Below are 26311 nucleotides of genomic sequence, written 5' to 3' on the forward strand. Positions count from 1 at the left end.
TGGCCAGGCTTTCCTGTAATTTATTAGAAATCACATGATTTAGCCCGGCCGTCAAACCCTTTGTTGCTCAAACTGAAACCAATTTGCTCTTCTCAGTTTGTTTTTTTCTTTCATTTCCTCTCTTCTCAGTTTTGATATTACATTTCATGTCTTCCTGGGATAGAGTTCTATTTTCACATAACAGCAGTAGTCAATATAATTTTAAAATGTTTTATTTGGAAATGTCTTACCTTAAAAAAAAAAAAAACCACATATACTTTTTATTGATTTCAGAGAGAATGAGCAAGGGAGAAAGAGATAGAAACATCAATGATGAGAGAGAATCACTGATTGACTGCCTCCTTCACGTCCCCTACTGCGGATCAAGCCCACATCTTGGGCATGTGCCCTGACCAGGAACCGAACAGTGACCTCCTGGTTCATAGGTCAATGCTCAACCACTGAGCTATGCCGGCCAGGCTAAATCATGTGATTTCTAATAAATTTCAGGAAAAGCCCGGCCAATGGTTGGTGTGGGTCAATGGTTGAGTGTTGGTCCATGCACCAGGAGGCCACCAGTTCAATTCCCTAGGTTGCAGGCTTAATCCTCAGTAGGGGGCTGTAGGAGGCAGCTGATTGATGTTTCAATCTCTCCCTCTCCCTTTCTCTCTCTAAAATCCATATTAAAAAACATTACGCCGAAATTGGTTTGGCTCAATGGATAGAGCGTCAGCTTGGGGACTGAAAGGTCCCAGGTTTGATTCTGGTCAAGGGCATGTACCTTGGTTGTGGGCATATCCCCAGTGGGGGGTGTGCAGGAGGCAGCTGATCGATGACGTTCTCTCATCGATGTTTCTGACTCTCTCTCTCTCTCCCTTCCTCTCTGTACAAAATCAATAAAATATATTAAAAAATAAAAAATAAATAAAATCAATAAAAAATATATTTAAAAAAATACACATTAAAATACACAAATTGCAGGGGGAAAAATACAGCAGCGCACCCCAGCTCCAGAGCACATAGACCTTCCTGTTGTTGTTTGTGGCTTTTCACCCACAAAAATGCTGTGTCTGAGTTTCTGTGGCCCCTCCACCCCACTTGACACATAGCTGCTCTTTAACTGCTTTTTGTAGAAAGTTAGAGAACTTATTCACCAGGGCTCAAGGGACTAAGGGAGGTGGGAAGGCTGAGTCTAGCAAAGGTCAGCACTTTGGAGGTTGGGTGGGAAGATTGGGGTCTAGAGAGCCACCAGATGTCACACAGCAAATTCAACTCATGGAAAACCCCGGCGGATGGGGGGAATTTCAAAGAGGGAGGGTTGGTCAACTAAGAGACTGAGAGGAGCTGGGAGAACCCACAGCATTGAAAGCTTATTATTGATTGAGCACCCACTGTGCCAGGGACTGTGTGGGCTATTGAGGGGAACAAGGACTACAATAGAGGGAGGGGGGCAGCCTCAGGAGAGCGGAAAGAGCCTCCCAGACAGAGGGAACAGCATGGGCACAGGCCCTGAGATGGGAGCGGCTTGGCAGGCAGCTAAAGAATGTTGTCACCGAAACTGGTTTGGCTCAGTGGATAGAGCGTCGGCCTGCAGACTGAAAGGTCCCGGGTTCGATTCCGGTCAAGGGCATGTACTTTGGTTGCGGGCACATCCCCAGTAGGGGGTGTGCAAGAGGCAGCTGATCGATGATTCTCTCTCATTGATGTTTCTAACTCTCTATCCTTCTCTCTTCCTCTCTGTAAAAAATTAATAAGATATATTTTAGAAAAAAAGAAAAAAAGAAAAGAAAAAGAAAAAAGAATGTTGTCCAGGAGGGGGCTCTGCAGGGACCTAAGATGCAGGCAGAGCCTTACAGGCCAGGGTTGGGCTTCATTCACATTGGGTGCACAGGAGATTTTCAGGCCGGGATTATTTCATTTTTTTAACAATGAAATCATCTAGAGCTTGGCTACTGGACTGAAATAGCTTAAAAGAGGCAAGACTGGGAGATGAGCTAGATGACCTCAAGGGATCGGTGGGCCACAAAGCTCCTGGTGGCTTTAGCACAGGGCGACAGTTTTTTCTGTTGAAAGAAATAAGTGGGAGGGCATGAGGAGAGGTCAGTGGAGGTTTGATTCAAGGTCACTTGGGAAATTCAGGGACAGGGTTTGAAAGAACAAGAATGGTGACTGATGCCCGGTCGGTGTGGCTCAGAAGTTGACTCATGAACCAAGAGGTTGCCTGTTCAATTTCCAGTTAAGGCACATGCCCAGGTTGCAGGCTCCATTCCCAATAGGAGGTATGCAAGAGGCTGGTGATCAATGTTTCCTTCTCACCGATGTTTCTATCTCACCCTTCTTCTCTCTAAAATAATCCATAAATCTCTAAAAGAGCCCAGCTGGCATGGCGTGGCATGGCTCAGTGGTTGAGCATCGACCTATGAAGCAGGAGGTCAAGGTTTGATTCCTGGTCAGGGCATATGCCTGAGCTGTGGGCTGGATCCCCTGGAGGGGGTGTGCAGGAAGCAGCCGATCAATAATTCTCTCTCATCATGGATGTTTCTACCTCTTTCTCTCTCTCCCTTCCTCTCTGAAGTCAATGAAAACATATTGAAAAAAAAAGAAAGAAAGAAAGAAAGAAAGAAGAAGAAAAAAAAAACATAAAAAAAAAGGAAAAAAAAAAAAAGGCGCCTGAGACATGAAGTGAGGATATGGCCAAGGGTAATGAAGGCTGGTCAGGACCTGCAGTGGGCAGCCCTTGGAGCTGGGGATTCAGGCCAGAGACGGGCCTTCTAGTGTGAAGGCATGCCAGAGGGGTCCCTGGAAGTGAAGGAGGATAGGACATGAGCACCAGTGGGGCTCTGCTCAAAGGAACCCTCAGCTGGGGCTGCCTCCTTCCTTAGGAAGGTAGGGGCCAGGCCAAAGGTAAGGAAGATCCTTGCCACTAGTGCCCTCCCCTCCTGGGGCAGGGTCCCTCAGGATTATCAGGACCAGCGGGAAGCTACTGAAAGGGTCCGGGTCCAGCCATTGCTCCTCTTGCGGGACTGACAGCTGGCCCTGGTGGGGAGCTCCTTCTAGGAACCAAGATTTCCTTCCTACCTTCCAAAGGGTCTGAAGCTGGCAGAAGAGGGTGCAGGATACTGACCCACAGAAATGTCCCCATCCTGCAGGTCTCCTGGCTCCCAACCCCTCCCCACATCCACCTTGGAGTGTTTGCTCTTCATCAGGCCCACTTCCTCCCTTTTCTTCCTGCTTCAGGTCAAAGCCCCACCTTCATCTTATCTCAGCAGCTGCTATTTGCTGCCAATCACCCCTGAATGCAAAGCTGGTCTTCATGCATCCGCCTGGAGCAGGGAGTCAGGGCTGGGGGTGGGAGGCCTTTGGCCTCACAGGTGGTGAGCTGCGCTGGCCCTCTCGGCCTCAGGCCTTGCTCCAGGCTCCCCAGTCTCTGCATTTGCAGTCCCAGGTGAGGTGGCCAGCCCAGAGATCAGATGGCTGCCCCTGCCTACTCTGCCTTCCTTCTAGGCTCACGTGGAAGTGCACTCTGCCCGCTCCCTACCGCCCCCACTGCCCCAGTCCCTGGGCCTCTGATCTTGGAAGAAAAGTGAAGGAGTTTGAGAGGCCCAGCCCAGCCCCAGTGATGAAGGCCCAAAGAGGGTGGTCAGGAAAAGCAAAGGGGCCAAAGCCCCTCAGGCCTAAGCTCCTGGTGTTCAGGAAGGTGCAGCTATTGAGCACTTACTGTGTGCCAGGCCCTGCAGGAAGCCGTGCACAGGCTGAAATCCAGCTGCTCATGATAAGTCCGCGGCCAGTGTGACCAGTGCCCTATTTACAGATTAGAGAGGTCAGGTGGCTTCTCCTTTTTCACCATAGGCAAGATCCAGGCCTAGGTCCATCTGATTCGTGCACAGACCAGGCTGCCCACCTCACCCCCCAAGCCAGACATCCAGACAGGCCCTAAATTTGGTTCAATCAACTTTTGAAGCAAATCTCCTTTATTGTTGAAAGTATTACAGATCTTCCTTTTTCCCCCTTGACCTCCTTCACCCCCCTCATATCTCCTCCTCAGGCCAACCAACTTCTATTAAAACGCCATAGCAAGAGAAGGAAACCCAGGCAAGCTGGGTGGAGAGGCTGTGAACAGGGTGGAAGTGAGGGAGGTTGTGGAGGATGGGTCAGGGGTGAGCAGGAAAGCAAATATTCTCTCTGGGAACGGGGGAATCAAAGGGCTGGGAGGTGTGGCTGAGCTCCTCCAGGACCTCATGGGACTCCTTAGGCCTCGCATAATCTTGGGAAACACTTTGCCGCACTGGAGTATAATTTCTCAATGTCACTCCTGATGGTCTCCATCTTTTTGACAAAGGAGGCAAAATGCTGCACACATTCCAGCACGTCCTTGAACAGCTTCTGCAGTAGCTTTAGCATATCTTGGAACAAGCTCTGTACCGGTTTACAATCGCTCTTCCCAGGCTTTTGGACCTCTGTGAGAGAGACTGGTTAGCAAGCCAGGGCAAGTGGAATAGGGAAGCTGAGACAGATGGTTAAAGAACTGAGCCTTTTCAGCCATCTAGTACATTGCAAAATCCTGTCTTTCCTAACCAGGACACAAGAGCATCGTCCTGTACACCGACACAGGTTGTGGGTTTGATTCCTAGTTAGAGCACATACCTAGCTTGCAGGTTCAATCCCTGTTCAAAGCAAATACAAGAGGCAACTGATGTTTCTTTCTCACATAGATGTTTCTCTCCTTCTCTCTCTCTGGCTCTCTCTCTCTCCACCCCTTACTCTCTCTAAAGTCAACATACATGTTCAGTGAGGATTAAAAATAAATAAATAAAAAGACTAAGTGGCTCATACTTCTCCCAAAACAGGGAGTTAGTGCCAACCACACCCAAGCCCAGATTAGGTAAAGGGACACAACTCATTTTGGCACAGCAGCATAAAGCTGGTGAATATTCTATTGAGATCCTTCCCCAAGAACTCCAGCCTTTAAACCCCTCAAGACAAAGGAGCCAGGAGCAAGCCCACACCTTTCTTCCCTTTCAGGCATGCATCGCCTAAACTCTGGGTCCCCGACAGACTTGCAACCAGAGGAGCAATGGGCAGCAGCAGCTCGTCTAGACTGACCCCCCCAAACCTGTCTCCAAGGCCCCCCTTTTCTCTAAATTTCCAGTGAGCCAAAGCAGCCCCGCCGAGGCTCTCTGCTGGTGCTGCTTCTGTCCTAAGCCCTCCTCGTTTCACCGTCCCCAGCGGTAATAAACATCCTCTCAAAATCACCTGAACTTTCATTGTTCGATCCTTCCGGCTCAGATTTCTGCTCCAGGCCTGGTTCCTGTCCAGGCGGGACTTTACTACTGACTCTGTTACGCACTTCCTGCTGCTGTTCCGGAGGAGAGGGAGCAGATTCCTGTGGGGATGGGGCATGTGTAGGATCCGAATGGGTCCTGACAGAGGCTCACACATGGAGCTGCCTGCTTTCCTGCTGGCAGTCCACAAGGACCGTTTGCGAGGTTCAGGCCGCAATTCCCCTTTGCAGCTAAACCACCATGGTCATACTTGCTTGTTGCTGACTGGCCCCAGGGGGTGCCCCATTAATGCATGAAATGAGGACAGGGATTTGGCCACTGTGTGCTGGGTGGGGAGGTTATGAGATGGTGCCAGCCACCCCTCCACCCCACCACTCCACTCACCCCACCCCACTCAGGGGTTGTGTGTGCACGAGGCAGTGCCAACATCAAAAGAGATTAGGGTGAAGGAGAAGCTCAGAGGGCTGCGACAGGTGCCTCAGACTCACCTGGTTGTCCTCACAGTGAGCAACTACGGTATCAACTTCAATATCAACCAAGGAGTCGTCCTGAAGAGAGGAAGGTGGGAGGCTGCAGACCTGCTCCTGACATCCCCATCTAATAGTCTGTAGTCCCCACTGTGACCTCCACGGGAGCCAAAGCTCACCTCAATAACCTGGCCCAGCCAAAATCCTGGGGACTAAGCTTTGGGGGAAGGGTGAGGCCAAAACTCACCTCCCGCTTTTTTAGGCCTCCTTGGACCTGTTGGGAAAAAATTACTTGGTTTAAATCCCCCCGGTCTCCCTTACTTTCAGTCTTATTCTCTGTTCTCAGCTCGCTGTCTCCCCATAACTGGTCATCCATGTGCCTGGGGCCCTGCTCAGTCATCAGTATACCTGTGACTTGGACACCTCTCAGGCTCCCTGGGCCTTCCTATCCCCCACCTTTGTACTCACCCGCCACACAGGTGTGAATTTTGTCCAGCATAAGGAATGAGCCAACCTGAGGTGGCACCTTCATCATTATTGTCGTCGTCGTCGTCATCATCATCATCATCATCATCATCATCGTATTATTGTGATACCATCCCACCCAACTTGTGCAGAGCACAGGAGTGGGAACCCTGACCCACCTGGTTCTTTTCTCCGAGTTTATTACAGATTGTGTCTACAAACTCGTGATGGAAAAACAGATAGAGTTGGGACAAAGAGATCTGATCCTTCTCCTTCCTGGATCCCAGGAAGGCCAGAACATTCTTACCCTCCCACAGTAAAACCCAGGCCCCACCCACACCCTATGTATACATGGGGGAGAGCTTCTTACCGTTTTAGTCCTCAGTTTCTCTCGATCTTCTTCGAATTTCTGTAGAAATAATAGTGACATTGATCTTATATGACTTGCCAACCCCCAGACCTGTTGCACACATGCTCACACACTCACACTCATCAGGACACTCAAGCGTACAAGTATGAACATTGTTCTGGAGTGTGCAGGGCAACCTGGTTCCCAGATACCTAACCCTCTATGGTAAGAGTTGGCTGAGGGAGGAATGGGCAGAGACCACTGCTCTCTGAGGAGGGGCAGACACAGAAGTGCTTACATCCAGCTGCTCTTCCTGACTGCTGGCCTTGCAGGCCCACAGCACCCCAGGCCCTTTTTCACCCCTAAACCCTTGGCTCACCCCTAAACCAACGAGGCAGGGAGTACCCCATAGACTTCCTCCTGAGTTTCCATATTATGGCCCCAATCTGATCACTGAGCCCTGGATCACTTTATTCCTCACCAATGATTCCACGGTACAAAGCATCCTGGAGCTCAACCTCATGGTTAAGGTGCAGGGTGGGGCTGAGGGCGCTGGTAGGGTGTGGGGAGGTTGGAAGGCACCATAAAATGGAAGAATAGACACTGAGGCCAATGCCTGAGAGGATTGTTAAGTTCCCAGGAAAGCACTGCCCACCTCCCACCTTCAGGGTGTTAGGATATAAAGGGACTACTGGGATCGGTGTCTCTTCTTACGAATAGACCCTCCATTCTCCAGCTCTTCCCCCAAATATGACAGGTCTAATTGTTAAAGTAACACTTTTCCCATAAGACTCATTGTTTCTCAGTCACACACACACAAACACACACACACACACACACACACACACACACACACACACCCCTCTTCTCATACACACAGAGTTGCCCCCATGATTTCTCTCCCAGACATGAATTTTGGCCCCACAACCAGAACCTGCTACATGAAGTGAAAGGCTGAGCACAAAATGAAACTCTGGGGCCTTTGACAAGAATTATCCAGAATTTTAGTTTGGTGCCAGGATAGCATCCACCCAACCAGCCCCAGGGCCATCACCATGACCCATGACCATACAGGTCACATCCTCATGACACCCTGCTTCCAGGGTCTCTCATGGCCCAGGGGGATGCATCAGAGCTGGGTGCATGTAGAGATCAGCTAGGGTGAGGCTGCACTGGTGGGAGAGGGGAACGAATACCAGTGGGAAATGGGACCCCACTGTCCCCTCGTCATTTGCTCTCACTCACCTCGGAGTGGTCCATGGCTGCTCAGGGTTCAGAAGGCTGTGGCCTGATGGCAAGGAACAGGGGTGAGAAGTGTTTCAGAGGAGCAGCCTCTTCGACAGAATCCCTTTGGCTGCAGCTCCTTTTGGGCCCCACTGAGCCAATCACCTTTTGCTACATCATCCCATCACAGAGTTAGCTGAGGTTTCTATATCATCCCACCAGAAAGTCAGCTGATTTCAGAGCAGCAAAGGAAGACCTGGCATGGAAAGGGGGGAAGGTGACCTGCCCTAGAAAGTAAAGTTAGCCCTGACTGTGTGGGGGTGGGGGGAGGGAATGAGACAAAAATAGAGAATGAGGAAAGACAGGAAGGGTCATTGGTCGAAGGGCTCTGGGAGGGGAGGGCACATCCCTAAATTCTGCTGGTGGCTCCTCCACTCTCTGAATCAGGGAATCTCTGAGACCAGGAATGGGCCTCTTTTTCTTTTTTTAATATATATATATTTTATTGATTTTTTTTACAGAGAGGAAGAGAGAGGGATAGAAAGTTAGAAACATTGATGAGAGAGCAACATCAACCAGCTGCCTCCTGCACACCTCCCACTGGGTATATGCCCGCAACCAAGGTACATGCCCTTGACCGGAATCGAACCTGGGACCCTTCAGTCCGCAGGCCGATGCTCTATCCACTGAGCCAAACCGGTTAGGGCAGGAATGGGCCTTTTCCCCATCCCCTCTTCAGCCTGAGACAGGGAGGAACAGAGGGAAAGTGCAGATTTCAAAAGCAGGTTGGAACATTTTTCAGAGCTTCCAGAATAAAGAGCTTCCGGCTGGGGAGTTTAGGTGCGGGGGAATGTCTGGAAAGTCCACCAGGTCCCTGGAACAGAGTGCACCCCAGCTCCAGAGTGCAGAGGTTCTATAGCAGCCACAGGCTCAGGGCATGGCAAGACCCCTGAGGCGGCTTTGTCACACATAGCCTTGACCCCCTCTTGGCTCTTCCCTAATACCCAGTTCTGGGCCAAAGCCCCACACAGCTCAGCACAGCCACTGTCTTGCCCTCTGAATTAGTGTCCCAGGGCTGCGAGAACAACGCACCACAGACAGGGTGGCTAAACCACACAAACTGATTATCTCACAGTTTTGGAGACTAGCAGTCTAAATCAAGCTGTTGGCAGAGTTGGTTCCTTCTTCTTCTTCTTCTTCTTCTTCTTCTTCTTCTTCTTCTTCTTAACATATTTTACAGAGAGGAAGGGAGAGTTAGAAACATCGATGAGAGAGGATCCAAGATGGCTGCGCCCGGGTGAACACCTAGCCTCAGCCGCACACAACAATTTCAATAAAATACAACTAAAATATAAAACGGACATTGCCCAGAACTACAGGAAGGTTGACTGACTGGAAATTCTACAGCGAGAAGCAAGGACAAAACCAGAAGGAGGTGCGAAGGAGCTGGAAAAGCCCAAGGTACGGAGACGCGGCGCGCGGAGAGGACGGAGCCAGAGAGGAGGGGGAGGTGGAGTGCCTGGCGGGCATTCCCTAGCGGAAAGGAGATAAAACTCCGACTGTGCTAGGCCCCCGAATGCTCTGAACCCCAGTTCTAGCCCAGACCCCGGGGAACCAGGCTCATCCATAGGGAGCCGGGCTGTAAGGCGGGACTCCGGGGAAGCGGCAAAAGGAGGTCCTGGAGGCACGCACACAGCGCGCAGAGAAGGGACGGCCGGCTGTGCTGCGGGATTGCCCTGGCCGGAAGGAGACTGGGGCTCCAGACTGCTCTGAACGCCACCTCCAACTCCACTTCCAACTGAACTGAACCCCAATACCAGGCTCATTGGGGGAGAGCATAGACTGTTTGGCAGCAGGCGAAAATCAAGGGCACCTTTCTCTCAGAGGCGCTGGCAGCGAGCACTGAAGGACCCGCATAGGGCGGGGCTGACGGAAGCCAAAGCTGCAGGCTCCACCCTGAAACCCCGCCTCATCTGTAACTGCAAAATGCGACAACAAAATAGATCACAAACGAAAGAAATGGAGGACAAAAAGCGTCTGGATATAGAGTTCAAATCTACACTTATAAGGTTTTTCAAGAATTTCCTAGAAAAGATGGATAAGACCTACGAGGATATGAAAAGAGATCAACTAGAATTAATAAGGAGTCATCAAGAAATGATAAGGGATCAACAAGAAATAAAGAATACATTGTCTGAAATAAAACATATTTTACAGAGTCCTAAAAACAGAAGGGAAGATCGCAAGAATCAAGTCAAAGATTTGGAACATAAAGAGCCAGGAGACACTCCTCCACAGAAGCTAGAAGGCAAGAGAATCCAGAAAATTGAAAATAATGTAAGAAACCTCTGGGACAACTTCAAGCGAACCAACATCAGAATTATGGGGGTCCCAGAAGATGAGAGAGAGCAAGATATCGAAAACATACTGAAAGAAATAGTGACAGAAAACTTCCCCCACCTGGTGAAAGAATTAGACTTACAAGTCCAGGAAGCGCACAGAACTCCAAACAAAAGGAATCCAAAGAGGACCACACCAAGACACCTCATAATTAAAATTCCAAGAGCAAAAGACAAAGAGAGAATATTAAAAGAAGCAAGAGCAAAGAAGGTAGTTACCTATAAAGGAGCACCTATACTGACTTCTCAACAGAAACCATGCAGGCCAGAAGGGAATGGCAAGAAATATTCAAGGTGATGAATAGTAAGAACCTACAGCCAAAGATAATCTATCCAGCAAAACTATCACTCAGAATCGAAAGTCAGATAAAGAGCTTCACTAATAAAAAAAAGCTAAAGGAGTTCATCACCATCAAACCAGAATTATATGAATTGCTGAAGGGAGTTCTTTCAGAAGAGAAAGTAAACAAAGATAAAAATTATGAACAACAAATACGTAACTATCAACAAGTGAATCTAAAAACCAAGGAAATTAAAAAAAAAATCTGATGAACAATAGTAACTGTTGAATATAATAGAATCAGAGGTATGGAAGGGGAGTGAACTGATGATTCTTGGGGAAAAGGGGAGAGGGGGGCGTGGGAAGAGACTGAACATAAACTGTGCACCTATGGATGAGGACAATGGGGGGGGTGGGGAAAGGGCAGAGGGTGGGATGGGAACCTGGTGGAGGAGAGCAATGGTGGTGGGGGGGGAAAGGAACATTTGTAATAATATGAACAATAAAAACTTATTAAAAAAAAAAAAAGAAACATCGATGAGAGAGAAACATTGATCAGCTGCTTCCTGCACACTCCCCATTGGGGATGTGCACACAACCAAGGTACATGCCCTTGACCAGAATAGAACCTGGAACCCTTCAGTCCTCATGCCGATGCTCTATCCACTGAGCCAAACCGATTAGGGTGAATTGGTTCCTTCTGAAGCTGCAAGGGAAAGCTCCTAGGATTTGTAGATAGCGTCTTCATGTTCACATGGCACTCTCCCTGTATCCATGCCTGTCTGCTAACTTCCTACTTTTATGAGGACACTGGTTCTACTGGATGAGGGGCTACCCTAGTGACCTCATTTAACCTCCCTTCACAAAGACCCAGTCTTCTAGTAAGGTGATATTCTGAAGTAACTGGGGGTTAGGGCTTCAGCATACCAATTTGTGGAGGGACACAATTCATCCCCTAAGATCCTCCAAGTGAACCTGGCTCCTGAGAGGCCACTCATGAGCCCCATAAGGACAGACTATACATCACACTTCCTTAGTGAAAGTCTCCCCTGGGTTAACTGGACCTCAGCTGACATCTCCCTGTCCCTTAAAACCCATTTGATTGTGTGAAAGCCCCTTTCCACACTAGGAAGTCCAGATCCTTCCTTGAGCTGTCTTTGAATTCCAGGGTGGGAGAGAAGGGAGCTGCTCCTGCTTCAGGTACAGGGGTTACTTCTGGGCTTTGTCTGCCGAAGCCTGGCTCCCTGAGCCCCCACAACACTCCACTCCTCCATGACTGTTGCACAAAAGCCACCATCTGAAGACATTCCATGTTTCATTGTGCACTGTACCACTTTTTAAAAAAAAAAAAATGTTTTTATTGATTTTTTTTGAAAGAGAGAGAGAAGGAAAGAGAAACATTGATGAGAGAAATACATCAGGGCTCCTTATACCGGTTCGGGGTGCTTTCCCTGTAGAGAGAGTCAGATTGGCTGCCTCCTGCACACACCCCCACCAGAGACTGAGGCTGCAACCAGGGCATGTGCCCTGACAGAAAAGCTACCTCATTTTTTTCTTTTTCTTTTTAAATATATTTTATTGATTTTTTACAGAGAGGAGGGGAGAGGGATAGAGAGTTGGAAACATCGATCAGCTATCTCCTGCACACCTCCTACTGGGGATGTGCCCACAACCAAGGTACATGCCCTTGACCGGAATCGAACCTGGACCCTTGAGTCCGAAAGCCGACACTCTATCCACTGAGCCAAACCAGTTAAGGCGCTACCTCTTTTTTTATTTTTTAAATATATTTTTATTGATTTCAGAGAGGAAAGGAGAGGGAGAGATAGAAACATCAGAAATGAGTGAGAATCATTGACCAGCTGCCTCCTGCATGCCCCCTACCTGGGATCAAGCCCAAAACCTGGGTATGTGTCCTTGACCAGATTCAAGCCCGGAACTCTTCAGTCCGCAAGCTGAAGCTCTATCCACTGAGCCAATCCAACCTAATAAGCTTTTAAAATACAAATTTCCCCCTCCTTGTTCTTAAAAGGGATCCTGACAGAGCCTCAGATGGCTTAGAGCTCTCAGGTCATGGACTGGTCAAAGGTGTGCTTGCCTTGATACACAGCAGGCACTGTCGGTGCTCACTGGGACTGCAGCCCAGAGCCCCAGCTTCAGGGAGCACCGTGGAGCAGGACGCTGCATAGCAACCCTAGAAAAGGCCACTAAGTGACTCCAACCATGGGGGTGACCCCTATGAACTGTGGCCATCAGCGTGGCTCCGTAGGGGACATGGAAAGGTTGGCTCCTGGGAGAACACGGCAGACACACAGAAAAGCCACAAGGCTGCCTCCTTGCCTATCAGGCCATCGCACCCCACCCCATCTTGCTCAAATGCAGACTGCTGGCCACATCCCAAGAGAAGATTGAGGATGAGGGCATGGAATTTGCATGTTAAAAGTTCCCTGGGTGATGCTGATGTGGAATGTTCCAGAAGCACAGTTCCAGAGGCACTGATTTGGATCCTGAGTTCTGTGGAGAGTGGGCCATGAACCAGACGGCTCAGGTTTCACCCACTCATCACCCAGGAGTGCTGAGGAAGCAGTGACCCAGGTTAAGAGGGCGCTCAATCTACTGTCTTTCCGTCAGCATTGACAGGAGCCAAGCAGTTCTCCTTGAGGGAACTGCAGACACATGGTGTGGAGGCAAAACGAAGTTTTTACAGATAGGGAGGGTGTCCTGTTGAATGGAACAATTCCGGATTCAGAGTGGTGACTGGCAAGGAGGTCCAGGGCCAGACTGTGGAAGGTCACCCTTGTGGTCATCAGTGTCACCCAGAATGTGCAGCACTGGTGCCCAGGGTGGTCTCAGGCCTGGGTCCCAGTTCCCCTCCTGTGTGGCGTTGACTGGGACCTGGTGGAAGCCGTACTGGGTGAGAAACTCCGGGAAAAGTGAGGGGGGGAAGGCTGGGGTTCAGTTTCCGAATGGGGCCTGTCCTCTAAAGACCCTGGAACCTGAGCCGCTGTTGTCAGGCAGGGCTTGTGCTGCAAGGAGTCAGCCGGCTGTGTTCTGAGAAAAGCCAGCCATTCCGGGAAAGCACAGTCCTGGAGGCCACCCAGCGTCCAGGCCAGTGGGGAGGAGGCTGAGCACTTCCTGTGTGTGCTTCCAGGGCAGCCTTTGTCTCCCACCCACCCCACCCCTTCCCCCAGGGCTTAGCTCTACCCACCTTGCTTGGCTGCCCTGGGAACAGAGGATGGGGCTGGGCAGTGATCACCACCCCCTACAGGCCGGTGGTGGGAGGACCGGCCTGCCATGTAGCCAGCGTCCTGTCCCCCCTCAGCGGCAGGAGGTGTCCCCCCTCAGCGGGAGGAGGTGTCCCCCCTCAGCGGGAGGAGGTGTCCCCCTCAGCGGGAGGAGGTGTCCCCCCTCAGCGGGGGGCGGTGTCCCCCCTCAGCGGGAGGAGATGTCCCCCCTCAGCGGGAGGAGGTGTCCCCCCTCAGCGGGAGGAGATGTCCCCCCTCAGCGGCAGGAGGTGTCCCCCCTCAGCGGGAGGAGGTGTCCCCCCTCAGCGGGAGGAGGTGTCCCCCTCAGCGGGAGGAGGTGTCCCCCTCAGCGGGAGGAGATGTCCCTCCTCAGCGGGAGGAGATGTCCCCCCTCAGCGGGAGGAGATGTCCCCCCTCAGCGGGAGGAGGTGTCCCCCCTCAGCGGGAGGAGGTGTCCCCCCTCAGCGGGAGGAGGTGTCCCCCTCAGCGGGAGGAGGTGTCCCCCTCAGCGGGAGGAGGTGTCCCCCCTCAGAGGGAGAAGGTGTCCCCCCTCAGCGGGAGGAGGTGTCCCCCCTCAGCGGGGGGCGGTGTCCCCCCTCAGCGGGAGGAGGTGTCCCCCCTCAGCGGGAGGAGGTGTCCCCCCTCAGCGGGAGGAGGTGTCCCCCCTCAGCGGGAGGAGGTGTCCCCCTCAGAGGGAGGAGGTGTCCCCCCTCAGAGGGGGGCGATGTCCCCCACCAGCAGGGGCAGCAGGAGCAGCAGGAGGGACACGGACAGCCGCCCAGCCGCCCGGCTGATCTCGCACTGACAGTCGCAGGGTTCGGGCTGGAGCGTGGCTCTGGGGGGCCTGGGGGGGCGGGGGCCGGCGCTGGGGGCCGGGCAGTCCAGCCACTGGGGGCCCATGGCCCGGGGGGAGTCCGGCTCGGCCTTGACGCTGCCCTTGGGGAAGCGCCAGTAGTGGGCGCCCTTGAAAAAGTAGGTGTCCCCTGCGAGGGGAGGTGTGCGGGGGGGGGGGGGGGGGAGAGAGAGAGAGAGAGAGAGAGAGAGAGAGAGAGAGAGACATGCTGGGCTGGTGCGGGCTGCCCGAGCCCCGCCCACCGACGGCTCCTCGGGGGACCCCCCTCTCCCCCTACGCCCCCGGGGGTGACCTCTAGTCCCAGCCCCAGGGCCAGCCGCTTGCAAGTCGCGGGAGGCGGGCTCTCCTACCGTCGTTGCTGACGGCGATGTCGTCGGGGCTGGGAGGCGCGCCCTCCCAGAGACTCAGGTCGCGCGGGTAGCCCGGGTCCGGGCGCGCGGCCGCCTCGTCGAACCGCCAGTAGCGGTGGCCCCGGACCAGGTAGGTCTTGCCGTTGAGCGGCCACGAGAACACGGCGTCCACCTCCTCCCCCTGCGGCAGCCCCAGCTCGGCCAGCGGCCGCGCGGCGCCCTCTAGCTGCCGGTCCTTGAACACCCAGAACCGCGGGCCTGCGGGCAGGGAGCCTGGTCAGGGAGGGAGCTGGGTGCCCCTCCCCCTTGGCCCGGCCTCGCCCCGTGGGGCGCCCCACTCACCACTGAAGAGCAGGATTCGGCCGTCCCGGTGCCGGGTGTAGGCAGCCTGGATGACATTCACCTTGGGGGGCAGCCCCTCCCAGAAGCGGTGGAGCCGGGCAGGCCGGGGGGACACCAGCTGTCCTGAGGGTTGGAGGCGCCAGAACCAGGGGCCTGTGGGAGAAGGGGTGGGCATGGAGCGAGAGATGGCAAATGGCCGTGTCCCCCAGGGTGTGCGGGCGGCTGGGACTTAGCGCTGGGTGAGAGGTCCATCTGCAAACCAAAGTGTCCAGTGGCTCTAGGTGACCAGACGTCCCGCTTTTGGTGCGACAAACTGTTAAAAATCGGGACTGTCCCGCCAAAAGCGGGACGTCTGGTCACCTTACTAGGGTGACCAGCTGGCCCGGGACTTTCCTTCTACCTCCACCCCCAATGTGTGTGTGTGTGTTTGTCAAATACAAGCAAAAGTTTGTGTACAAAGTCACACAGCTAGAAGAAGTGAGCCCTGGGATAAGGGAGCCAGCTGAGCTGGCTGGGCTCAGGAAGCAAGTTACAGAGGCAAAAGTGGGGCTTAGGAGAAACAGCAAGGCCACAGCCTGGGGGAGGTAGGGGCGGAAAGGCTCCGAGGAGCCTCAGAGAGTGTGCTCTGGGGAAACATAGGGGTTGGGGAAGGGCAGTGCCTGGTGTGCTCCACGGAGATCCACTCCCACCCGCCTTGAAAGTCCGTGTCCTGGGAAACCCCACAGGGCTGGTGGGTCACCCTCAGTGGGCAGGAAACCAACTCTGTGGGGCCGGGGAAGATCCCAAGTGACTCACCTTTGAAGAAGAAGGTTTCCCCACGGATGTTGGCGATAGCATCAAAATTGCCATCACATCGATCAGGGGCAGGAAGGGAGGGGCTGAGGAGGAAAGGAGAGGTGAGGAGAAAGGGGTCAGGGCTCCTCCTCTCTGTACTTCACCCTGAGGACAGCCCTGGGGGGACTCTTACTGAGCCCCCTCACCAAAGAGGACACCCTGGGGAGGGGAGGCTGCTCACCCAAGCTTGCGAAGCTGGAGGAGGACTCACCTGCCTGGGGGCTGGGCAGGGGGCTGGGGAGGAGGAGCCAGGGGTTTCCTTGTGGGCTCATCATATGGGGTTTGGGGTGCTTTCCCTGTAGAGAGAGTCAGAGAGACATGTGTTCCCCGACCCTGCTGCAGAGGCCACGTGGGGAGCACCCCCTAACCCCCTCCCACCCCACACACCCCCACACACACACACAACTCCGTGTACCGTAGAGCTGCTGCAGGCCTTCACGGTCATCCTGGGACAGCCGGTACTTGGTGGGATCGTCGACAGGACCCTGGTAAAAGGGCCTCATGATGGAGTCAGGGGCAGAGGAGTGGCCCAGGCCCAGGGCGTGGCCAAACTCATGGACTGCCACTGCAAACAGGTCTGTCCCCTCACCATCTGGGGAGGAAGGGAGACTGGGCTGGAGCTGGAGCTGGAGCTGGAGCAGCCAGGAACAGGGCAGCGAGGAAGCCCCTGGGAGCGGGGCCTGCTGGCAGCCAGGAACAGCCAGGAGACCCTCAGAGGAGGTCACAGTGTCCTCTGCCCAAAAGCCTCCCTGAGCCATTTCATCCTTCCTGTAGGAGTTGACTTATTCAGCCAGTATTTTTGCTTGGCAGTGCTAGACCCTGGGATCCTGGGCTTACATGGCCGTGGTCGGCAAATTGCGGCTCTCGAGCCACATGCGGCTCTTTGGCCCCTCGAGTGTGGCTCTTCCAGGAAATACCACGGCCTGGGCGAGTCTATTTTGAAGAAGTGGCGTTAGAAAAAGTTTAAGTTTAAAAAAATTGGGCTCTCAAAAGAAATTTCAATCGCTGTTGTACCGTTGATATTTGGCTCTGTTGACTAATGAGTTTGCCGACCACTGGGTTAGGGAAAGGGCAGGAGGGGACAGTCTGGCCCAAGGAAGACTAGCCTCACTGACCTAGGCCTGCCCAGAGAGACACGGGGGAGGGGAAGCAGGAGACTGGGGTGCACACAGTTCCCTCAAGGAAAGTCCCTTTGAGTTTCCCTCCCCCAGCTCCAACCGGTGGTCAGAGGTCCCCACCCACCCCTCAACACCCTCCGCACTCCCACCCATGAGGAATGCTGCTCAGTCCCCTTGGCCTCTGCTCCTGAGACATTCAGAATCCTGCTCCCACCCCCATGGTCCTCCCTCTTCCCCTCCTCCCATCTCTGTGGCCCTTCCCCATCTCTCCCTTCCACAGCTTCCGCCGCTCCCCACCCCCCTGGGGTCCTGGCCTCTCCTCCCACCACTGCAGCCTCCATCCATCTCCTCAGAACCCGCAGCCTCAGCATGCACTCTCTGACCACAGTCTGCTGGCCTGGGTGCTCAGCCTCACTCCCTGCCTCTCTCTGCACATGGAGGCCTCTTCCTTGGGGACCCAGCCCAGGCGCCAGAAGCAAGCTTCTCTACGTTCCCAGCTGCTGGCCAAACCTCAGCTCCTCTTCCATCTGCAAGCTTCCTGCTGGCCCCCGCTTCGCAGGTGAGAGGCCAAAAGGGACAGAGACAGTGAGAGGGGCGAGGAGCCCCCAGGAGGTATAGCCCCGCCCCCCCATGTTGATTTACTTCATGGAAACCTCTAACCGGCATCGGCAGTGCTGAACACAGTCTAATTGGACGTGGCCTAGGAACCGAGAAGCAGTTTTCTCTCAGCTGCTAAGTGGGGGTCTAAGAGGGAAATGTATAAGTCGTAAGAGGAGGAGCAAACACTTGTCCTCATTTACTCCTCACAAAACCCCCGCCTCCCACCACCGTTTCCAGGCCAGGACACGGAGGCACTGAGCGGTCAGGCTAATGCGGCTGAAGCCTAGGCTGTGCTGGCCCGCTCTCAGCAGGACCTCCGATGGTCTCGTTCACACTCAGAGGTCCTGAGGAGGTCCTGTGTTGTCTGTGGGGTTCCCGTTGCTCTGGGTCCTTTTTCTGAGAAATGAGGAAGTTTGGTGGGTTTTTGTTGTTGTTGCTGCTGCTGCTGTTGTCCTCACATGAGGATATTTTTTCCATTGCTCTTCAGAGATAGTGGAAAGGAGGGAGGGAGGGAAGGATAGAGGAAGAGAAGGAGAGAGAGAGAAAGAGGAGGGAGGGAAAGAGAGAGAGAGAGAGAGAGAGAGAGAGAGAGAGAGAGAGAGAGAGAGAGAGAGAGAGAGAGAAACATCGATGTCCATCGGCTGGTTGCCTCCTCGACTTGTCCTACTGCGCAAACTCCAAAACCTAGGTATGTCGCCTTGACTGGGAATCCATGCTTGGGCCAACACTCTAACCACCTAACAACACTGGCCAGGGCGAGTGAGGTATCTTAATCATGTAGGACTCTTTCATCTTTCACTGCCCCGCCCCCCCTTGCCTCTCCTTTGGCCACACCCCTTCCTTGCACTCTTTTGATGCTATGCAGCTGGGGGAAATTACCCAACAAAGCCAAACATCAACAGCACAACGATTGAAATTTCTTTTGAGAGCCAAATTTTTTAAACTTAAACTTCTTCTAACGCCACTTCTTCAAAATAGACTCGCCCAAGCCCTGGTATTTTGTGGAAGAGCCACACTCAAGGGGCCAAAGAGCCACATATGGCTCGAGAGCCGCGGTTTGCTGACCACAGGTCTATGGGGGTTCTCAATACCTTCTCTTAACCTTGCCCTGGGCCTCGGCTAGAAGCTGCTTTGCTCTCAGGCACTCAGCCTCAATTCCAAGCCCACAGCCCCTCAAGTTACCACCCAGGTCCAGCCCCCAGCTCTTAGGCGACAGATGCTGACAAGTGCATTTCCTATTTCAAGACAGGCCGCCCTATGTAATTTCCTGTGTACCCAGAACGGATAGCTTCACCACTACCACCACCACCACCCCCACCCCCGCTCACCTGCTGCCCTGCCCTGTTCCAGGACCCTGCCTTGCTCAACTCCTCTAGGACGAGAACAATGCCCCACCCATTCGTCCATGCCTGCACCCTCCCCTGCTTCCATCCATCCATCCGTCTGTTCATCCATCCATCCACCAACCCTTCCTTCCTATTAACTCAGTCGGCATCCTGAGTGCTCTCAAGAGCCCCGCATCCTAAGACACTCCCTACACCTGTCCGTCCACTCCCTCAGTTCCTCTCACGCCTACCCTCCTGTGGTCTGGACTCTTCCCCCATCCACCAAGCCTACAGGCACCAAGGTCACTTCATTCCCACATGGCCAAATCCAAGTCCATGTCACTCACGGGATCGGTTTGCCATGCTGGCCACTTCCTCTTTCACTCTTGTTTTTGATCACCTTTTGGTGATCTTTCCTTATTTCTTTGATTTCCCCTCCCCTGGTGCCTTCCCCTTTACTATGGGGCTCTCCACAGCTCTATATTTGACCTTCAAATGCCACACTCTCCTCCTTACCAACCCTCCAGGACCTCCGACTCTCAAATCTGCCAGCAGGCTCAGACCAGACAGCAGCTGGCCATGAACAGAGCAGGATTCTGTGTCAGGCCTTGTGCAGAGAGCTGGAGGCGAATTACTCACTTAATCCGTAAATCCACGCTACCAACGGTAATATTATTTCCATTTCTCCGTGCAAAAACTAAGCACACTGAAGTCAAGTAACTTACACACATAGCAAACAGAGGACTATAACCCAGCCTTGAGTTCTGCTTCAAGCTTGCAATCTTTTGTTGTGTTTTTTTTTTTTTTTTTTTTTTTTTTTTTTTTTGAGAGGGAAAGAGAGAGAGAGGTAGGGGGAGAGAGAGAGAGACATTGATAGGCTGCCTCCTGCATATCCCCAACTGGGGATGGAGCCTGAAACCTAGGCATGTGCCTTGGGAATCAAACCTACAACCTTTCAGGGCAGGGGATGACACCCAACCCACTGAACCACACAAGCCAGCAAGAACTTGTATTGTTAGCCGAGGCCGGTTTGGCTCAATGGATAGAGCGCCTGCCTGAGGACTGAAGGGTCCCAGGTTCGATTCCAGTCAAGAGCATGTGCATTGCTTGCAGGCACATCCCGGTAGGGGGTGTGCAGGAGGCAGCTGGTCGATGTTTCTCTCTCATCGATGTTTCTAGCTCTCTATCCCTCTCCCTTTCTCTCTGTAAAAAATCACTAAAATATATATTTTTTGAAAAGAGCTTGTGTTCTTAAATACACAGTCTCACTATTGTGGCTGCTACCTGTACCTTGCCCAAAACCTCTCTGAGCCGGTGTGCCGATGCCCTGGCTGCCCCTGCCTCAGAAAATGGCCCTCTCTCCCTCCCAGGCCACCTCTGCCCAGCAGGTCACAATGGCGGACGGATGCAGGACGAGGAGAGCTGGGCACGTGGCCTCCAGGGAGGACCAACTATGAGGCACCCCTAGTGCTCCAGAGCTCCGAGCCGGGTCAGGCTCCTCTGGCCGAGACCACATCCTTGCTCAGCTCTTTCCCCAGGCTCCTGCTTCCCTTTCCCCTGAGAACGTACCCCTGAGAAACTGCTTGCCTAAGAATTTACGTCGGGAGCTCCCGTTCTGGGGAACCTAACCTAAGTCACAGGAGCCCAAGCTCGTGAGCCACATGTGGCTCTTTGGCCCCTTGAGTGTGGCTCTTCCACAAAATACCACGAGCGGGTATTTGATTGAAACTTCGTGGCCCATGCGCAGAGGTCGGTTTTCGGCTCTCAGAAGAAATGTCAATCCTTGCCGAAACCGGTTTGGCTCAGTGGATAGAGCGTCGGTCTGCGGACTGAAAGGTCCGAGGTTCGATTCTGGTCAAGGACATGTACATTGGTTGCAGGCACATTCCCAGTAGGGGGTGTGCAAGAGGCAGCTGGTTGATGTTTCTCTCTCATCGACATTTCTGGCTCTCTATCCTTCTCCCTTCCTCTCTGTAAAAAATCAATAAAATATATTTAAAAAAGAAAAGAAAGAAATGTCAATCCTTGTCCTGTGGATATTTGGCTCTGTTGACTAATGAGTTTGCCGACCACTGCTCTAGAGCAACATTCTAAACCACCAAAGCATGCACTAGCTGCACCGACTGCCCATAGCTCTACAGACACATACCCACGTAAACTCACCCCTACCTTCCCGCAGCCTGCTTCTCCTGCCCCCACACTTCCCACCTGCATTACCAGGACTGTCCTCCAGGGGTCAGCACACCAACCTCCTATACCCTTTGTCCCCAGGATCCAGTCAGACCCCAACCTTGACCCATCCTGATTAAACGTCCCTCAGAGCCACCCACTGCCCTCCATTCACCAACCCCCATCTCCCACCACCATCCTCGCGTTGGCTCTGTACCAACTGTCCGCCTTCCTGCCCTATCTTGCCCTGCACCTCAGCCAGTAGCACCTCTAGAATGCAAAACCTTCCACATCGATTCCTACAGAACCCTACAATTCAGACGCCTCCCCATGCTCCCCAAGGCCCCTTTGTGTGATATGAACCCTCCCACCCACCCTCCTGACACTGTGCTGTTTGCCTCCCAGCCCCCAATGTCCTCAGCCACCTCTCACCCCAGTGCTCTCCTCCCTGACCACATGACCATCCTGCACTCGGCCAGCTCACTGGCTTGCGCTTCCATATTGAACCTCACCCCCTCCCTGTATACTCTAGGAGAGCAGGGCCTGGTGTGCTAGTTGGCACTCAGTGTGTATGTGTGTGAAAAAGAGAGAGAGAGAGAGAGAGAGAGAGAGAGAGAGAGAGCAGAGTCACTGCTTCCAGGAAGTCTCCTGCAGCCCAAAGCCTCAAATCAGTCCTCTCTCTGAGCACCCGCAGGCTTGAGGACTTCCCTGTTGTAACTCCTTGTGGTTGTGTCATGATGTGTAGCAACTGCCGCTTACTCTTCTGACTCAGGGGCTGCACAGAACTGCGTTTTTGCCTTTTTAAGTTCTCGGCCCCAGCTCGGAGCTGGGCACTCACAGGCCTCTTGGATGGGTGGTTTTCTGTGTCAGAGTGGCCAGACGATGGCGCCCAGTTGCTTGGTCAAATGCTAGCCTCGATGCTGCTCTGGAGGTTATTTTGCAGGTGCAATTCTAAGTAAAGCAGATTACTCTCCATTCTGTGGGCGGGCCTCACCTAATGAGCTGAAGGGCTTAAGAGCAAAACACTGAGCTTTCCCCGGAAAAAGAATCCTGCCTTCGGACTGCAACATAGAAAGCCTGCTTGGGTTTCCAGCCAGCTGGCTGGCCCTACAGATTTTTTAAAAATATATATTTTATTGATTTTTTACAGAGAGGAAGAGAAAGGGATAGAAAGCTAGAAACATTGATGAGAGAGAATCATCGATCAGCTGCCTCCTGCACACCCCCTACTGGGGATGTGCCCGCAACCAAGGTACATGCCCTTGACTGGAATCGAACCTGGGACCTTTCAGTCCACAGGTCGATGCTCTAGCTAGCCACTGAGTCAAACCGGTTTCGGCTGGCCCTACAGATTTTGGACTCAAAATGGCAACATCAATTCTCATCTGAACTTCCAGCCTGGGGACCTGCCTTACCGATTTTGGACTTGCCAGTCCCACAATTCCGTGTACCAATGCCTTAAAATAAAGCACACCCGTGTACACACACACACACACGCGCGCACACACACACATCATATTGGTTCTGTTTTCCTGGAGAAGCCCAACGGATACCGCCTCCATCAACAAATGTAATTTAAACCTAATTCTTAAAGGACAGACAGACAGAGACCTGGGGAGAGGACTTCTCAGAAGGGACATTGTACCTTTTGACCCAAAAGTCCAGATTTCTTCATCGTCGAAGTGAGTGTCCCCGGAGATGGAATGCTCCCCGGGGAAGAAGGCGTGGGCGAGGGTGCCCCCCTGCCCGTCGAAGGGGTAGCTGTCCTGGTGGTAGGCCCGGACAAAGTCGATGAGGATGTCCGGCTCCGGTGAGCCCTGATGGCCCACCTCCTGGAACTTGAGGCCAGACTCAATGCCCCAGGCGGTCAGGGCGTGGTGCATGAGAATCCGCACGGTCTCCTGGCTCAGCGCCGAGCTCTGGGGGAAAGAGAGTATCCTGGGGAAAGGGGGGGGGGGGTAAGGACAGCCAGGGAGACAGAGGCCGGGGCCCAGCAGGCCAGCCCAGGGCGGGGCAGGCACCAGCACCTACCTCCACGTCAGGGTCTGCTTCTTCCAAATGCTGCCGCTCAGAGCATAGCGCCGGCGCCGCCGCCTGACCAACTCCGCCACCCCCATCACGTCGGGCAGAGAGCAGCGGCGCTTATGCATGGTGGCTATGGTGACTGGGTCTGTGGGACAGGTTGGGGGAGCGGGATCAGCAGGACAACCTGCCATAGCCATGATGCCAGCTAACTTCCCACATGGGAAACAGGTTCAGGGAGATTAAGACATGTGCCTCCACTTGGATTGGAACCCAGGCAGTCTGATTCTGTAAGCTGGCTCATACCAACGGGCACCTGGCCCTGGAGGGCCTGGCTGCCTCCAGTGGTGCTCGGAGCCTCAGGCGGGGAACTTCCCTGAGCCCTGTGGGTGCCGTGCAGACTCCTCTCTGAGGCTGGAAACCCCTAGGAGGGTGCCCACACCCCACACCAGAGGCTCCAAGACCCTATCGTGTCTAGATAAAATCTGTCCAGAGTCCCCATGCCGGCTGGGTCTCTGGTTTCCTGTGACTAACCACCCGCTCCTGGGTAAGAGCTGCCTGGAACCCCCTTTTCCAGCTGAGCTCAGTTCCCGGCAGACTCCTCCGCCTCCACAGAAGGTCAGACCTCACCTCGATGGCGGAGGCCACGACGTGTCACTGAGCACGTGTGGATGCCAGCTCTGCTGGGCAGCGGCCAGGGCAGGAGAACGCCCTGCCTTCCCTCACCGCCAGCCAGGAACCCACCACTTCTCTCTTCTTCCCCGTTCAACCCGACAGATGAGCCTCTCAGCTCCGCCTCCAAAAGGCACCCTGGAGTCCACCGTGTCTCATCACACGTTCCGCCATCAGCCCTTGCCCGCACCCCGCACTACCTCCATGCTGGCCTCCGTGCTCCCCACCCACCATTCTCCATCAGCAACCAAAGGAAATAAATGTAAAGCTGCAATACAGACCATGCTGCCTTCCTCCTTCAGACCCTTCCATGGCTTCTGGCCGTGCTTTGGAATCAAACCCAAACCCCTTTCAATCCCCCTCCCCCGCCCCCAACCAGGCCTCTACTTAGCTCCTTAGCCCTCTCTCCTCACAGGTGCACAGCCTGTCCCAGCCACAGGGCCTCTGCACTGGCCTGGTACCCTCTTCTCCCGCATCTTCCCCGCGGCTGGCTGCTCCTCGTGGTGTCCTGTGAGTTCTCTGTGTCATAGGAATTCCTCTCGACTCCCGTGACACCTGTCAGAGGACCCTGACCTGGCCAGCCCAGCCCCTCAACACTATTAGCCTTTTATTTTCTTCGAAAACACCACTCTCTGAAATTGTCCTGCCTATTTCTGTTTCTGGCCTCCAGAATGTGTCTGTCTCCGGAAGGTTAGCTCTATGAGAGCAGGGACTTATCTACTTTGCTCACTCAGGGTCCAGGCCTGAAATGGCCTCTCACGTAAGCGATTCTCGATACATTTTTCGGTATTTCTTGGGTGAGGGCCTGAGTTCAGCACCGTCCTAACCCCCTTGACTGCGCAGGCTGAGGTTTAGGAACAGCTGGGTAATGGTCAGGCTGGGGGGTGCGGAGGGAGGCAGGGCTGGGGGCACCTACCCAGTTGGCCGGTCTCAGGCAGCCCAGCAAACCTCTGCATCACCTTGATGGCATCCTGAAGCTTCTCAAGGCTCTGCAGCTGGGCCTGGGCTGGGTGGGGAGGTGGCAGGTAGCCATAGCGGGTCAGCCAGTCCTGGGCGGTAGGAGTGAGCAGGTGAGGCGGGCAGGGCGGGAGCGGTGGGACTCTGCTTTCTGCAAGCCTCCCCGCTCTCCAGTCCGGAGCCGGGGCGCCCCTCTCCAGGCCCTGCCCTCCCGCCCTGGGTTGGCAGTCTTCTCCTAGCCCCCGAGTCCTGGTGCCACCTCCCCCGCCTCGTCCCATTCCAATCTTCAAACCGTGGTTCCAACCCCGACGCTTCCTAGAATCCGGGATCCCAGACCCCATCCGCACTGAACCAGCGCTCAGCCTGACCTGGGTGTCCGGCGCCAGCTCCCCTCCCCCCACGCCCCTGCGGATCCCAGAGGCCGGGAGACCCCACTCACCAAGCCCAGGCTCACGTCCTGCGCCGCGGGCTCCGGGGCGAGCGCGGGCAGCGGCGGCAGGAGCAGCGCCAGGAGCAGCAGCGCCGGGAGCCGGAGCCCCGGGAGCCGGAGCCAGAGCCCCGGGAGCCGGAGCCGGAGCCCCGGGAGCCGGAGCCGGAGCCCCGGGAGCCGGAGCCGGAGCATGGCGCGCTCCGGCCGGGGCAGCGCGGGGCTCCAGGGGGCCCGACCGAGCCGCCCGGGTCCGGGGAGGAGAGCGGAGAGGCTAGGGTGGGGCACCTGGTGCTGGGTAAGGGGGGTGGGCAGGAGGATCGGGGACCGCGCAGGGGGCAGGGGGCAGGGGTATGTGGAGCCCAGCGGAGGGCCCAGGGGCGCTGGGCCTGTAGTGACGGATCTGAGGGGTCCCGGCCGGTCCTGTGCCGGCGGCGGCCCCTCCCTCGGCGGGGCGGCGCGGGGCGGGGCGGGCACACCCGATTAGCGGTGAAAGCGCGGCGGGGAAATGGCCCAACTTTCTGACATCCAGCGAGACGGGGCGGGCGAGGTGAAGCCCCCCCAGCTCTGAGCCGGCCCGGGGGCAGGGCGGGGCGGGGCGGGGCAGGGGGAGGGGCGGGCGGGGGGAGGTTGGCTAGAGCCCCGGCCGCAAGTTTCTCTTCCCAGGTCCGAACGCCGGTGGGGCTCGGGGGCGCGGCTCACTTCTGCTTTCGCAGGCGACAGCCAGCTCGGCTGTACGGGAAGGAGCGGCTCCAGCCCCCTCCCCTCCCCCAATCCCCTCCATCCCCCTCTCCTCCCCAGCCACCGCCCCCCAGACCCTACGCCAGGAGGAGGCGTCTCGCCTCCGCGGTCCGCGCGCCCCAGGCGGGTCGCAGCCGGTGCCCACTGTGTGCCCGGGGTGGGGGTGGGGGCGCCTGCGGTCCCGGTTCATCCCCCCAACCGCCTGGGCTGC

The 26311-nt window shown here is 54.7% G+C and overlaps 1 protein-coding gene across 7 annotated transcripts in view; it reads right to left on the reverse strand.

Annotated features, from left to right (window-relative positions):
* Positions 1 to 26080, reverse strand: part of MMP25 (matrix metallopeptidase 25) — a 46649-nt gene extending 20569 nt beyond the window's left edge. The window contains exons 1-16 of one of the 7 annotated variants that reach the window (XR_014794878.1): positions 25372 to 26079; positions 24892 to 25024; positions 23313 to 23451; positions 22927 to 23219; positions 16485 to 16661; positions 16281 to 16365; positions 16031 to 16113; positions 15236 to 15388; positions 14894 to 15151; positions 7932 to 8022; positions 7788 to 7830; positions 6564 to 6602; positions 5976 to 6002; positions 5750 to 5809; positions 5233 to 5362; positions 3930 to 4436 (exon numbers count right to left, since the gene is read on the reverse strand). Coding sequence is in view for 4 of the 7 variants with exons in the window: in XM_084882320.1 (XP_084738446.1) it covers positions 14402 to 14673; positions 14894 to 15151; positions 15236 to 15388; positions 16031 to 16113; positions 16281 to 16365; positions 16485 to 16661; positions 22927 to 23219; positions 23313 to 23451; positions 24892 to 25024; positions 25372 to 25554 (1776 nt within the window). In the remaining 3 variants the exon portion in view is untranslated. Of the gene's footprint in view, positions 1 to 3929; positions 4437 to 5232; positions 5363 to 5749; positions 5810 to 5975; positions 6003 to 6563; positions 6603 to 7787; positions 7831 to 7931; positions 8023 to 8899; positions 8975 to 13759; positions 14674 to 14893; positions 15152 to 15235; positions 15389 to 16030; positions 16114 to 16280; positions 16366 to 16484; positions 16662 to 22926; positions 23220 to 23312; positions 23452 to 23933; positions 24141 to 24891; positions 25025 to 25371 lie in introns of those variants that run through there. The other 6 variants (XR_014794879.1, XR_014794877.1, XM_084882321.1 and 3 more) reach the window with 6 other exon arrangements.
* Positions 26081 to 26311: the final 231 nt, after the last annotated feature.

The sequence above is a fragment of the Pipistrellus hanaki genome (genome assembly GCF_964339955.1).
Source record: "Pipistrellus hanaki genome assembly, chromosome: 4".
NCBI classification, from domain to species: domain Eukaryota; kingdom Metazoa; phylum Chordata; class Mammalia; order Chiroptera; family Vespertilionidae; genus Pipistrellus; species Pipistrellus hanaki.